Source organism: Pan paniscus, chromosome 21 (assembly GCF_029289425.2).
Source record: "Pan paniscus chromosome 21, NHGRI_mPanPan1-v2.0_pri, whole genome shotgun sequence".
NCBI lineage: Eukaryota > Metazoa > Chordata > Mammalia > Primates > Hominidae > Pan > Pan paniscus.
This window is the reverse complement of record NC_073270.2, coordinates 17632274-17647908: the sequence shown is the minus strand read 5'-3', so window position 1 is coordinate 17647908 and position 15635 is coordinate 17632274. Positions and strand designations below refer to the sequence as shown.

General features: G+C 41.1%; 1 protein-coding gene across 1 annotated transcript; it reads right to left on the bottom strand.

The window, feature by feature from the left end:
* Positions 1-5108: 5108 nt before the first annotated feature.
* OTOR (otoraplin) lies at positions 5109-9190 on the bottom strand. Its single transcript, XM_003810592.5, has 4 exons — positions 8749-9190; positions 8259-8398; positions 7265-7372; positions 5109-6183 (listed from the first exon to the last, which is right to left on the bottom strand). The coding sequence occupies exons 1-4, from the start codon at positions 8861-8863 to the stop codon at positions 6160-6162; spliced, it is 387 nt and encodes a 128-aa protein (XP_003810640.1). The 5' UTR covers positions 8864-9190; the 3' UTR covers positions 5109-6159.
* Positions 9191-15635: the final 6445 nt, after the last annotated feature.

Below are 15635 nucleotides of genomic sequence, written 5' to 3'. Positions count from 1 at the left end.
ATCAAGAAAGCAGAGGGACAGAATACACTTCTGTCCTCATAGCAATTGTCATCAAGCTATGGAAACTCAAGGTGCTTACACTGTGGTGAGAAACTCTCTTTTGGAGATTGTTTCCCCCAGAGATGTTGTTACATGAGCTTTGGAGAAGACAAACATCCAAACCATATCACCATCCTTGCTAAGATGGTGATCCTTGCTAAGATGGTGATATGGTTTGATGTTTGTCCCCTCCAAATCTCATGTTTAAATGTAATCCACAATGTTGGAGGCAGGGCCTGGTGGGAGGTGTTTGGGTCATGGGGGTGGATTATTCATGAATGGCTTGGTGCCCTCCCCAAGGTAACGAGTGAGTTCTGGCTCTATTTGTTTGTGTGAGAGCTGGTTGTTTTAAAAAGCCTGGCACCTCCTCCCCTCTCCTCTCTCTTGCTCCCTCTCTGGCTGTATGACATGCTTGCCCTCCTTTCACTTTCCACCTGAGTACCAGCTTCTTGAGGCCTCACCAGAAGCCAAGCAGATGCCAGTGCCATGCTTCCTATACAGCCTGCAGAATGAGGAGCCAAAAAAACCTCTTTTCTTTATGAATTATCCAGTCTCCGATATTTCTTTATAGCAACGCAAAATGGACTAACACAGAAAATTGGTACCAAGGAGTCTGGAATTGCTATAAAAATACCTGAAAATGTGGAAGTGGCTTTGGAACTGGGTAACAGGCAGAGGTTGGTAGAGTTTGGAGGGCTCAGATGAAGACAGGAAGATGAGAGAAAATTTAGAACTTCTTGGATACTGGTTAAATAGTTCTGACCAAAATGTAGATAGAAATATGGACAGCGAAGGCCAAACTGACAAGGTCTCAGATGGAAATTAGGAATTTAGTGGGAACTGGAGCAAAGGTTACATCTGTGTTACATCCCAGCAAAGAAGTTGGCTGCACTGTGTCCATGTCCTAGGGATTTGTGGAAGAGTAAACTCAGAAATGATGACCTAGGGTGTACGTGGCAGAAGACATCGCTAAGCAGCAAAGCATTCAAGATATGGCATGGCTGCCATATCTACCAACCTGCAATCAGAGATGGAAGCAAAATACTGACTTAAAGTTGGAACTTATAACTAAAAGGAAAGTAGAACGTAGAAATTTGGAATATTTGCAGCCTGGCCATGTCTTAAAGAAGGAACAAGCATTTTCAGGAAAGGAATCCAAGCAGGCTGGGAAGCAACCCTTGCTAGAGTGAATTGCATGACTAAAAGGGAGTCAAATGCTAATAGTCAAGGCAACAGGCAAAAAGTCTTGAAGGCATTTCAGGAACCTTTGAGGCAGCCCTTCCCATCACAGGCCCAGAGGCCTAGGAGGAAAAAAGAATGGTTTCAGAGGCCTTGCCCAGGGTACTGCTGCCTTGTGCCACCTCAGGATGCTGCTGCCTGCACCTTGGCTCCTCCAGCTCCAGTTGCAGCTCAGAAGGCTCCAGATACAGCTTGGGCTGTTGCTCCAGAAGACATAAGCTGTAAGCCTTAGTGGCTTCTATGTGGTATTAAGCTTACAGATACACAGAGCAAAAGAGTGAAGGAAGCTTGGGAGATTCTACCTGGATTTTAAAGGATTTACTAGAAAGCCTGGGTGGTCAGGTAGAAGCCTGCTGCAGGAGTACCAGAGCCCCACAGAGAAACTCTACTAGGGCAGTGCTGAGAGGAGATATGGGGTTGGAGCTCCCACACAGAGTCCTTACTGGAGCACTGCCTAGTGGAGCTGTGGGAATGGGGCCACCACCCTCCAGACCCCAGAGTGATAGAGCCAACAGCAGCTTGCACCTTGAGCCTGAAAAAGCCACAGGCACTCAACTTCAACCCATGAAAGCATCCATGGGGGCTATACCCTGCAAAACCACAGGGGTGGAGCTGCCCAAGGCCTTGAGAGCCCACCCCTTGCACCAGTGTGCCTTGGATACAGGACATGGAGTCAAGGATTATTTTGGAGCTTTAAGGTTTAAAGTCTGCCCTACTGAGTTTTAAACCTGTGTAGGGTCTGCTGCCCTCTTCTTTTGGCCTATTTCTCCCTCTGAGAATGGGAATTTTTACCAAATGCCTGTACCACCATTGTAGCTTGGAAGTAAATAATTTTTTTTTTTAATGTTACAGGCTCATAGATGGGAGGAATGTGGCCTGAGTCTCAGATGAGACTTTGGGCTTTGGACTTTGAGTTAATATTGGGATGAGTTAAAATTTGGGGAGACTGTTGAGAAGGGATTATTGTATTTTGCAATGTGAGAAGAACATGAGATTCTGGGGGCCAGTGGCTATATTAGTCAGGGTTCTCTAAAAAGACAGAACTAATAGGGTATATGTGTATATGAAGGGGAGTTTACTAGGAGAATTGGCACACGTGATCACAAAGTGAAGTCCCACAATAGGCCATCTACAAGCTGAGGAGCAAGAAAGCCAGTTTGAGTCCCAAAACCTCAAAAGTAGGGAAGCCGACAGTGCAGTCTTCGGTCTGTGGCCGACGGCCCAAGAGCCCTTGGCAAACCACTTGTGTAAGTCCAAGAGTTCAAAAGCTGAAGATCTTGGAGCCCAACATTCGACGGCAGGAAGCATCCAGCACAAGAGAAAGATGAAAGCCGGAATATTCAGCCAGTCTCGTCCTTCCATGTTCCTCTGCCTGTTTTTATCCTAGCCATGCTGGCAGCTGATTAGATGGTGCCCACCCAAATTGAAGGTGGGTCTGCCTCTCCCAGTCCACTGACTCAAATGTTAATCTCCTTTGGCAACACTCTCACAGACACACCCAGGAACAATACTTTGCACCCTTCAATCCAATCAAGTTGACACTCAATATTAACCATCACAGTGGGCAAGAGAAAGGATCTGGGAATGTTGGCTTGGCTGGGTCTGATTGGAGGGCTTTAAATTTGACCATTTACAGAAAGGTATGTTAAGGAGGATTTTAACCCCAGATCTTTAGGGCCAACAGACCCCTCACTTCTGAAAGTGTTCTGGCATTCATGTTCCAGTCCTGTCCTGGTCTTCTTGGCTCCAAAGGGAGGATTTGTTGGTTTTGAGTATTGTTAGAGGTCAAAGCTTTTTGTATTGTGCAGGCCTAGGCAATAGGACTTGCAGTTTTGGGCTCTGTTATACTTAAAAGACAACTCAACATTTTGTTATCGACAGAGTGGGTCCTGTTTGGGCTGGTCCTGCAGTTATAGTCAGAACCTCATCTAAGTATACACAGCTAGAAAACGGCAGCCCAGTTATTTCAAAGCTCCAAGATGCCCTGGGATCTTTTATCATCACCTCGCTTTTCTGAGCCACCAGTGCCACCCAACGCATTTCCTTTCAACATGATTTCATTTTGTTGCCAACTATCATGTGCCATGCCCTGACTCCTCTCACCTCTGATCAGTTTCTTAACTTGCCTCATCCTGCCCTGGTAATGCCTTGCAAGGGCTCTGCTGTAGGCAAAGTCTACCACTTGCCCCAAGCTGGCTCATGAAACCTACCTGCCTTTCCTCCCCACATCCACTGCTCTGCAATGGTTCTTTATTCTTCTATAGGTAGATGTCTTACTTCCCATACTCTGTGAGGTCAGAGATGGAGGATTAAATGTCTTCTTTCTCTCCCACAAGGAGGCAGTACGAGCTGCATAGTAAAACTTAAGCCCTTCCTACACGAAATTAACTATCTTTAGACTAAAAGATAAACAGTAGCAGCGCCCTTGTTCTGTTTAATCTTGGCTAAAACAGAATGAGTTTGCATAGCTGGGGACTCTCCACAATGGAGCTGGGTCACAGGTACTCAAGTGGCCAGGCCCAACTACCTGGTACATGATTAATAAACTAAGGCAAAGACTTGGGCTGCTTAAAATATATACGTATTTAATATAGATAAATAGAGAGATATATAGATATATATCATTTAGCTTGGAGTATCAAGGAAGCCTACAAGTTAGGGTTAGACTAAAATTCTTTTTATGTTAACAGTTGACAACATTTTAGAGGTGTGAAGATGCCCTTTCTCTTAGTGGGAAAGGGAGAAAAACAATTCATCAAATGGAAAGGGGTCCCAAAGGCCTCATTGCCCACAAACTCTCACCCTGGCACCATTCTGCCCCCTTTTCTCTGGGTAGACATCAGTGGAGAATCAAGACAGTGCTGTGATAGGGTTGGGAAAGTACTGATAGGAATGTTGCAATCCTGTTGTTTAATTTGGAGAGAGTTGCTGTATCTCCTATATACTCTAGCCTTTTGTTTATTTCTTTTTCTGTAAGATGAGTAGAGGGAACTAAAATCAGTGTTTCTCAATCTTTAATGAGCACAGGAATCCCCTGAGTTATTGTTAAAAGTGCATATTTTGACACAGAAGGCATGCAGTGGGCAGAGATTCTGCCTGCTAACCAGCTCCCAGGTGAGGACCACCTGCTGCTGCTGCTGGTCCAGGGTTGGCCATTTGCATTTTTAGAGGACAGATGAGTGTTTAAAGTCCTGCAAGTGCTTGCTTTCTTTTAATGCAGATAGGCCCCAGAAGATAGAAATCAGTCAATGACCTTCCAACTCCTGGATGAGCTCAGTTTTGATGGGTTGGAGCTGACTGAGTTAAGGAGGGAGTTCTGCCCTGGAAGCCCCATGCATGGGGAGTGAAGCTGTGTGCCTAAGGCCAGGTGGGAGCAATGGGGGTGCTGGGCACCTCAGGTGTTCTGGGTGTTTCTGGAATGGAAAGGCCAGGAAGTGAGAGGCAGATAGAAGCAGAGGTAGGATAAATACCTCTTAGTCTAAAATTGTGTCGAGAGCCCTAGATGCTACTTGAAACCTCTTTGGAATAAAGTAAAATAGAAACAAATAAACATTGGTATTTTGTTTTATTGTGTTTTGCATTTTGGTACTTTACTTGACCGACCTACATAAGAATTTGGTAAAAAGATATTCACCCAAAATCACAGCTGACAGAGCTAAAAAATGACCCTGGGCCAAGTCTGTGGCTCACCCTAAATGCCCTCTTCTGCTCTCTTCTTCATGCTTAGGGGATGTCCAGATCACAGAGAACTGAAAAACAAGCGTCATTCCCAACTCCCCAACACTTTCATTCTCTAAGGTGAAAAATGTTTTAGAAAAAACTCAGAATTGTGACATTAAGTAGAGTAGAGGCATTTTAATTATATGCAAACAAAGAAAAACTCATGACTACATCAAAAGAATTATATTAATAACACAAAATCAAAGCATATTTCCAGTTAAATATAGAAAAACTTGTGGGCCCATCAGGACCACAAAACCTGCATCCTCCTCAGATTTCTTGATATATCACACTTGACTAGAGGAATTTGTACAGGAAGAGGAAATTCAAAGTTGAAATAGAAGTAGAGAAAATAACCTACAGACTTTTTTTTTTCTGGGTCTTTTGATGACTTGAAGCTTGAATAATATCCAGCAAGGATACATATTAAGGGAAAACTATTCCATTAAAAATATTTCCATAAACTACCTTCCCCTATTAAATATACACATACTTCTTTAAAATTGGGGGAGAAGTAAATTGATCATTTAGAAGGCAAGTTATTCAACTGAAATCATTTTTGAGATTTTTCTAAATGACAAATTAGAGGCATCATCCAAACATCTATGGGTCCAAAAACTCTTCTTCCCCCAACAGCTTTACCTCCAAAAGGCATCAAATATTAAAAGTAACAAAAATACTAGAATACTCTTTGATAATACAGACCTTTTATTAATAATTCAATTGGCCAGAGAGACAAATGAGTAGAAAACATCATGTCTAAAGGGAAGACATACGACCCACCTATTTTATATATGGCAAATCAAAGAGCTGGGAAGAATTACTACTTAGAAATAACTACACATACATGATCTGTTATATGCATCCCCCTGTAAGAGGAGATTCTCTAGGTTGAAAAAATAATTTTCTGGTCTCAATTTACCCATTTGAGCTCAACATTTCCCCGCTCTAGCTCGTGGGCAGACCAGGCCAGCAGGAAACAAGATTTGAGTTGAAAATCCTCTTTTATCTGCCACCTCCAACCCCTAAGCCCTTGCTCTTCTGTAAGGTAACAAATTCTTAAAACGTCAGTCCAAAATTACAGACATGCATTTTTTGGCCACTTTTGCTCTTTTCTTTATTTTTGGTGTTTTCTTTCTATTTGCAGTTTTAACTAATTTATTACTCGCAGAAGAAGTCAATATCCTGGAAAAAAAAAAAACAAAAAAAGATTGAACGAAATAGCCTAGGCTAAAAAACAGATGTAGATTCTGTATTTAAAATAATATCTAATCAGAGAAATTTGGATTTAAAGTAAGTAAAGGTTGACCCCCCAAAAATATGAAATATTTACCACTTCAAGTCAAAAACTACTTACAATGAAGGTCCTCAAATGAACCTTTAATTTGCAGTTATCTAACAGATTTCAGCTTAATGCTAAGAAGTGATGACAAGTGAGTCCCATTTGTGTAGGATGAGCAGTGTTTGCAGCACAGCAATTAGCTCCAGAAGAATCACTTCAAAACAAGCACCTTGCAAAGTAGCTCAGAAAGCATCTTTTCTTTCTGTCCTGAGTTTACAGGACCCCAGGGCATTAGGAAGAGTATAACTTTATTTCATACATAAATAGAATCTATTTACCACAAAAATAAGACATTCAAAGATTGTTCTAGAATATTTCGATTTGATCAAAAACATGATAATTTTTTTTCAGCCTATCTTTAGTGAAAACCATCTGTAAGAGTCAGTTAGTGCTGACTTTGGTTTTTTATTTGTTACATAGACTGCTTTGCAAGATAACTTGCATCTAAAACAAAAGAGGTACTGTATTGTATACTTGAAATTTGCTAAGAGGGCAGATCTTAACGTTTACACACACACACACACACACACAAAGGTAACTATGTGAGGGGATGTATGTGTTAACTAGCTTGAATGTGATGATCATTTCACAATGTATATCAAAACATAATGTATGCATTAAATGTATGCAATTTTTGTTTGTTAATTATAACCCAATAAAGCTGAAAAAATATAGAAAAAAGATGAGACAAAAAATAGTAAATTGAAATAAAACAAAAGGGGGTGGTATAGAGAAAGTTTACTCATCTTTCAACGTTGACAGTAGTTATAAATGGTCCCCCAAACCTCATTATCTCAGAAAAGTCGCCACTGAAAGTTGGAGGCTTTGTTCTATACAACTTGTAAGTTGCATGATGCATTTTTAACACCAGCCTACATTGCCCCAAGATCTGAGTCCTTGTCTAGTCACTTTTGAGATGCTTACCGTGGTGGGAACTTCCTTGGTAGCTTCCTGGTACACACGCTGTTCCTTGACCAAGTTCCTGGGGAAATAACCCACGACTCCCATCTCGTCCTGGCCATCACCATAAACCTAAGTGCCCAGAAGAATAGCAATCAGGAAAAAGCTGATGCTGAGTGTCTTCTGAGAAACTCGCAGGCATCCTCTTTGCTGATGGTGAGAATCATAGCTGCCAATACCTCCCTTTCACTCCGGGGTCCAGGGGGCTCTGCGGCAAATCCGAAGTTTACTTGGAGCACTAAGTTAACCCGCAGGAATTGTGCATCTACTGTTTAGTGGCCCAGTCTTATTTCACTACTTTAGCATGACTTTATTTTACGCAGTCTTGTGAGTTGCCTGAAATCTTTTTTGAACCCATAAATAAATATATAAAGACAGTACTTTTTTTAAAGTACTGTAGACACTTATTTTAAATGATGCAAATTTCTCAGTTTTCAACAATTCAAATGGCTTTAAATTTAATCCTTCATTAATTTAGAACTTACCTTTAGGGTTGCAGATGAGGACAGAAAATCATCCCTGCTTCATCCCTCCCCAGGGACCGCCCCTGTATATTTTAACTGAAGAACGCTGATTCTTTCGAATTAATTAGGGTGCAAAGTTTCCTAAAAGAATATTGATACTTAGACTCACTGCCAACACACATGCCTTCTACTTGGCAAATCTTCTCAGACGTTTTCGGATAAGATTCAAATTCTTTGGGATGTTTAAGCCCCCATGTATTTGACTTTTTTTTTGCCAAAATATCACATTAACCTACATTTGGTTTTGTTACGAAATTGATCTTTCTTTCTTTAAAATGCAATAGCAAATATACCTGCATTTTTGCATTTCCATCTACAATCACTACATGGTTCTTAACAACTAGTATTAAGCATTAAAAAACGTTGAAGGTAGGTAATCAAGGAAAAGTTAAGAGCAATATGCGTCAATAGGTGTTTAAATTATCTCATCTTACACTGCCAGCCCAAAATTCTCCAGCTCCATTTTCTTTTACCAGCTTTGAGTACACATAGATCTGCTGCCCTTTTTTAACGTTAATGAATCTACAGTCCGGGGCATTATAATCTTCTTGAGCACTAGCCAGAGAAATAGTATCTGGAAGAAAAAAATTTTAAATGATTATATTTTAGGCTCCTGAATTTTATAACAGTAAAAGGCAATGTATATTAGAAAAACTAGAAAATCAGAGTGACTGATAATTCCCAGTTCATAGTTGGTGTCTATCCAAGAGAAAGAAGACAGCCAAGATATTAAAGCTGCAACAAAACTCAGCCAAGTGAATTCTCCATAGTAAGACACCAAACACGCAGACCAGAAGAAACAAAGCTGATAACATACACATTGGAGGAGATTCACTTCAAAGTACAATTCGATTTTATGCTATTAGTGGATATATTTTCAATTATGTAATAGAAAGATAATGAAAAGCATAAAAAAGTCCTTACAGACACACTCATCATCTGCACAGAGCTTCTTGGAAGCTAGACGGTCCATAAATATTCCATGCACAGCACATACAGCCACAAGACCCGGGAGGAAAAGTAACAATATTCTTGCCATCTTCCTTTTTTCTGTTTTAACTTGAACTGTGACTGGAAGCAGGGACTGACTTCAGTGGTTCCTGCCTTTTATGTGAAAGCCAGAGCTCTGGGTAAATACCCTGGCCAATTAGAAGGGCCTACCACCCCTCCGTTTTCATAACAGGCTACTCGGCTTCAGGGGCTATTTAGCGTCTGATTTTCCAAACAGAGTCAAACTCTGTGTCTTTCTACACACAGATAATATCCAAAATGGTCCACTATTGTTAAAGCTGCTTTAGCAGTGGTCTATTGCATCAATCAGGAGGGCTTTGCTGAGAGGACTATGAGAATTTCAAACCATTTTTAGTTTTAATTCACCCCTAATTTTCTTTCAGCTTATGAGCAAAGACATACTAGTTGTAGGAATTTGTTGAAAATGTGAGATCTATAGCACAAATAATTTGATTTAAACAAATTCAATTAATAAATCTGGATTTACATAATAGATAAATGAAGGATTCTTATGCTTACAAATCTTTCATGATAGGATTCTTAGAAGGCATGCCTGTCCCAGGCTAGAGATGAATTCTAACATACTAGTTGATGCCCCATTTAGACCCTACTAGTGGGGAAAGAGATGGGTGGGTTGGGAAAAATAGGTCAATCTTTCCCCTACCTCTTCTCTCTAAGACTTTTGCAATTCAGTCTCAAATGCTCAAGGGTGACAGGTCAAAGAGAAGAGAGTGAAGTTACAAGTTTATGTTACCTGGAACTTCCTGCTTCTGAGCATGTTTCCCATGGGGAGAGGAGCACTCCTAGAGGCACCAAAGTGGAACCGCCAGTCCCTAGCTCCATCTATTCAGCAAATATTTACTGAGCACTTACTGTGCCAGGTTTTGTTCTGGGCACTAAAGATATAGCAGTAAATTAAAAAAAAATATTTTGGCCCCAAGTGTTGCTTTCTATTAGAAGAGACAGACAGTAAGTTACTGCTTTTTATAGGGTGTTTGAGGCTGGCATCTCTCCCATAAGGTGGCCCTTCCCCTGTTCTTATCCATTGCTTCTAGAATAGAGATCCCTCTCAGGATGCCCTCTCCACCTTGGTTGATGATGTGACTTCGGAGCAGTGCCTTCTCCCCCAACCCCAAAGTCGTAACCTCATAAAATGAGGGACAAGAATTTAACTTACTAAATAATTTTGTGTAATACAATTTCCCAAGGGATAAATTGGTAAGGCAAAATATAATAAAAAGGTTTTTTGTTTTGGGTATATGTGTGTGTGTGATAGAGTTGTATTGGTTTGAGTGCATCTGTGTGTGTATGTAAAAGAGTTTTGGCGTGGGTATGGGTGTGGGTATGTGTGGCTGTGAGTGTGTGTGTGTGGCTGTGTGTGTGTGTGTGGCTGTGTGTGTGTGTGTGACTTTCAAGGGAGGATCTTTTATATAGCTGGTCCTGATTGGAAAGTCTGCTTTATTCATATCTTCATTATAGACAAGGAAACTGAGGCACAGCAAATGCCAGAGTGGTCTTTTTGTTTTTTGTTGCTTTTTTTTTTTTTTTCCGAGATAGAGTATTGCTCTGTCACCCAGGATGGAGTGCACTGGCGCAATCTCAGCTCACTGCACCCTCTGTCTCCAGGGTTCAAGCAATTCTGTTGCCTCAGCCTCCCAAGTAGCTGGGCTGGCAGGTGTGCACCACCATGCCCAGCTAATTTTTGTATTTTTAGTAGAGATGGGGTTTCACCATATTGGCCAGCCTGGTCTCAAACTCCTGACCTCAAGTGATCTGCCCTCCTCAGCCTCCCAGAATGCTGGGATTACAGGCATGAGCCACCGCACCTGTCCTAAAGTGGTCATTTTGAACCATCCTATCTAAAGGTTACCAGAGGGATCATGGTTCAATGCTATTTCAATTCATTGTTGTCAATTTGGAATTGACAAATTAGAATAAATCATTTATTTCCTGTTTCACATCAAGGAAAGATTGAATTCGATATTATTTTTGAAAGCAGAATGCCTTTCCAATTTTTCCCCTGTAATCAATCTAAAGGTCTAAATTTCTGGGAAAACTAAAGCATTGATCAAATCTTCTTAATCGTGATTGTGCAGCTGTTTTATGGACTGTTCCAGTCTCAAACCAGCCCTCAGCATAGGAGAGTTAAAAGGCAATTGTCATTTAAGAGGCACTTGAAGAAATGGGGACTGTAAAAACTCCCCATTGGGGAGCATATACAGACCCCCAAAAGCAGAATAAAATGATTAAAAATGAAAAGCAAAATGTGACATTCAAGCTATCACAACTTAGAAAATCAGGCTAATGCTAACGTGAAGCCATTATTGGACATTTGAAGGTGAAGAAATAAAGTAATGAGATAACCAAGCCTTCTGAGTGCAGCCTGGGAAAGCTTGTGGTATTCTGGCATTCTAAAGTGGCAGAGACAGGACAGAAGCTAGAGGCTTCTCGGTAAAATTGCATGCAAATAGGAATTTGAACTTGCAATAATTCAGCAAGTAGCTGTGTCTGGCAGTTATGCCGAAGACACTGGGGCCACTGGGGGTTCAGTAAGGGTTCTGGCCCCAGTTTTCATACTCGTTCCTCTAGATTTTCAGATGCATTCTCCAAACATTTAATCCCTAAATGACATTTTCCCCCTTCAGTTCCTAAATTAGATTCTCTGTCTGGAGTTCTTAAATGGAGGCCATGGCTCCTTTAGGATCTAAGCATGGGCTCGGTCAAGTGCAGGCAGCCTCCTTGTCATGGCCTACAAGCTCCTGTAGGATCAGGCCCTTCTACCTCTGGGATTTCACCTTTTGCTCTCTCCTCCACTCGCTCTGTTCCTCCCATACCAGTTCTCTCTAACTTTTGAAAACACTAAACTCATTTCTGCTTCAGGTGCTCCGAACTTACTGCCTAGGATGCTTTTCCCCAGATACTAGCATTCAGGTTCCTGGCCAAGATGCCTCCACAGACAGAACAATTTAAAAGAGCCACTTCAAACCTTCCTCCACCCAATCCCTGTATCACGTGGCTGCAGTACACTGTCCTAAGGCATGTATCATAGCTGACATGCCTGCTTTATTTACTTAGTTTGTCTTCCAACCAACACTATAATGAAAGCTCCACAAGGCAGGCATCTTTGCTATCTTGTTCCTCACTCTGTCATTAGCACCCGGAAAGATACTTGGTGTGCATTAAATAGGTATTCACTGAATGAATGCACAATTGCTCTGAAATTGTACGCATAGGGGTGTGTGTGTGTGTGTGTGTGTGTGTGTGTGTGTGTATGCATGCATTTTTCCCCTGGGCAAAGTCCCTGGCTTTAAAAACAGATTGATAACACCTCTAAGAGTCATTGAATAAATCATTAGGGTAGAAACTCTGGGGTCTTGCAACTTGCCACCAAAACATGGTCCCCAGACCAGTGACTTTGACATCACTTTATAGAAATGAAGTTTCTCAGACCTCACCCCGGAGACACAATCTAAATCGACGTTTTAACGAGATACTCAAGTCACTTGTATGCACGTTAACATTTGAGAAGTACTGTTTCCAGGCAAGTAAAATACCGTAATTTTAGCTCACATTCTTCATAAGGTCTTGGCTGGATATATTTTCAAGGAAAAACAAATGCTTGTTAAATACTCAAACGGAAGATACTATAAGGCTTAAAGTTTAAAATGGAGTTTTGAGTTTCTTGCAACTGAGGTAGGAGACCAGCAGAACTTGTTTTCTGGTCACCACCCTGCTGACCAGAACAGGATCTGGTCCAGGCAGTAAAAAGTGAAGAAACCAGCAGGGACAAGGAGATGTCAAGAAAAGCGATCCTCAGCTGTCTTCATTGTTTATTAGCATAAGCCACTCCCATAGTGCCATGACAGTTACAAATGCCATGGCAACAACCTGGAAATTACCACCCCTTTCCATGGCAATGACCCAGAAGTTACTACTCCTTTCCTAGAAAGTTCTAAATAATCTGCCCCTCAATTTGTATTGAGCCTCCCCTTAATTTGCATGTGACCGAAAGTGAGTTTAACTGGGTATAAATGCAGTTGCCAAGAGCCAATACTTTGCCAACTCTGGGCACACCGTGTATGAATTAGCCCTGCTCTGCAAGGGGCAACACTATTTACCAAGACTGCTGTTTACCACCACGAGCTCACCCTTGAATTCTTTCCTGGGTGAAGCCAAGAATCCTCCTGGGCTAAGCCCCAAGTTTGAGGCTTGCCTGCCCTGCATCACAACCATTTCCAGAGTTAACATTATCCTCTATTTATCAATATACTACTTTTGAAAAACACCATTTGAGTCAATGATCTATGATACCCTACTTCATGAAAGTAGGAGACTGCTTTGTTAGTTCTTAACCTTGGGTGACAAGGGAATCACCCTTGGTGGGGGGGCGGGGTTATATAAAAATATTGATGACTAGGTTTCATCCCTGGAGACTAATTGATCTGGGGTGTAGATTGAGCATGGGTATTTGAAAATGGCTCCCAGATGATTCTATTATGCAGCCAAAGTTAAGAACCACTATGTTAAATAACATCTACTCCCTTCAATCATTCCTCAAAACTCACACTCCCAAAAGATGGGTGAGATAGGGAAGGTCAAAAGATCTTAGTTTGATCAAATCTTCTTTAAAGCATTGCTGTCTCCTTTTTCCTTTCCCCTGCTCCCTATTGAAGCCTTATAGAGTTTGATTGCACAGGAAAGATTTGGGAAAATAAGCAAATATAATATATTGAAGTTAATGGGACTGGTGGAGAAGTGATTTATACACAGGGGAAGGGGGAGAGCCAGGATGAACTCAGTGCTGTTAAGACTGCAGAGACATTCTTAGACATTCATAGTTTTTAACATAACTGTGTAGATATATCCAGAGGTAGACAGACCATCTCTATATAAAATTCACATCATGAAAGACAAGGAGAAGCTGAGAAATCAGCAGGAGGCTAAAGAAACATGACAACTACATGCAACACAATCCTGGATTGGATTCTTGAGCCATTATTGGAATATAAACAAAACTTGGATTGGATGACAATATGGGATTATTTCCTGTTTTGTTTGAGACAGGGTCTCACTCTGTTGCCCGGACTGCAGCATAGTGGCATGATCACACATAACTGTTAACCTCAACCTCCTGGGCTCAAGCAATCCTCCTGCCTCAGCCTCCCCAGTAGTTGGGACTTCAGGCACACACCACCACATCCAGCTTATTTTTTTACTTTTTGTAGACACAAGGTCTCACTGTTGCCCCAGTTGGTCTTACATGACCCTCCCACCTCAGCCTCCCAAACCACTGGGATTACAGGCATGAGCCGTCGCACCCAGCCACATTCCCTGGTTTTGATGGTCATATTGTGGTTATGTGGGAGGGTGGTCTTGTACTTAAGAACACACATTGAAGTACCATGGAATAACGGGGTATCAGGTCAATGTAACCACAACCTCAAATAGCCCAGAAGCCTAGAAACATTAATGATTAATTTGAAGTGTTTATGAGAGTTCTGTGTACTATTTCTGCAACTTTTATATAAATTAGAAATTGTATCAAACTAACTTATCACTCTTCTGCTTGAAATCTAACAGAACATATGCCCAGACTTGTATGTAAATTTTCATAGCCACTTTCTTAATAGCCTCAAATTGGAGAACCCAAATGCCCATTCATTGGTGGAACTGCTGATGTAGGCAACAGTAGATACATTTCCAAAGCATTCCAGACAGGGCGAAACTGTTGGGACAGAAAGCAGATCAGTAGTTGACTACGGCCAAGGGTAGAGGGGAATAGATTGACTGCAAAGGGGTATAAGGGAAATTTTGGGGGTGATGGAATGCTCTGTACTGATTATTACATGACTATATACAATTGCCCAAACTCATCAAATGGAACACTAACATGAGTGAACTTTATTGTATGTAAATTCTAACTCGCTTTAAAAAAATTCTCTAAAATAGTTCCCCATTTCACTCAAGAGTATAAGCATATCCTGAAGAAGACCTACACGACCCCTCTTACTATTCACCCCCCTCATTCTCACCCCAGGTGAGCCACCCTGGCCTTTCTGCTCCAATACAGCCACTCAAAGCATGGCCAGGCCTAGGCACGGGATCAGTCTGTGAATTATTTTCAGTTCTTAGACAAGTACGGTATCCGAGAGTAAGCAGTTAGAAAATTTATCAGCAATTGACATCACTGTAATATACAAGAACATGGCCCATTTTCTAGTAATTCACTGTTAATATATTTTACAAAAGTACAGGAGCTTGACTACTGGGATTAAAAAAGTTATTCAGAAGAGTCAGACTAACTGTGACAAAGTTATAGGAAACTTTTTTTTCCTCTTTATGTATGCATAAGAGTGATGTGATACTGTCTACATAAGTCTAAAAGTCTTTCCATAAGTAGACAATAAAAATTCCAAGTGATAAAGGTTTTGTTCAAGGAATACTAAAACAGGAACACCAGAAAAATAAGTACTGTTTTCTTTTTTGTTGTTGTTACTGTTAATATGTACCATACTTGTAAAAACAAATTGTCCACTTCTGGAGATACCCATGGTTTACTCAGCAGAGGACTGAATCAATAGCCTTAAACATACATCAAAAGCTAAAGAAAATGGGCTTTGGAAATACTTGAACATTGGTGTTTAAGAATTACAAAGAAGTAGCAAGCTTAGCACTGGCAACTCTTTATTAATCAGTCTATTTGTCTTAAGGGGGAAAAGAGACTATAGATCAAAAAATTTTTACCCTGGAGGTCTTTCAATAAAGAGGTTGCGTATTAACCTTAGAACAGTCCTGCCTCA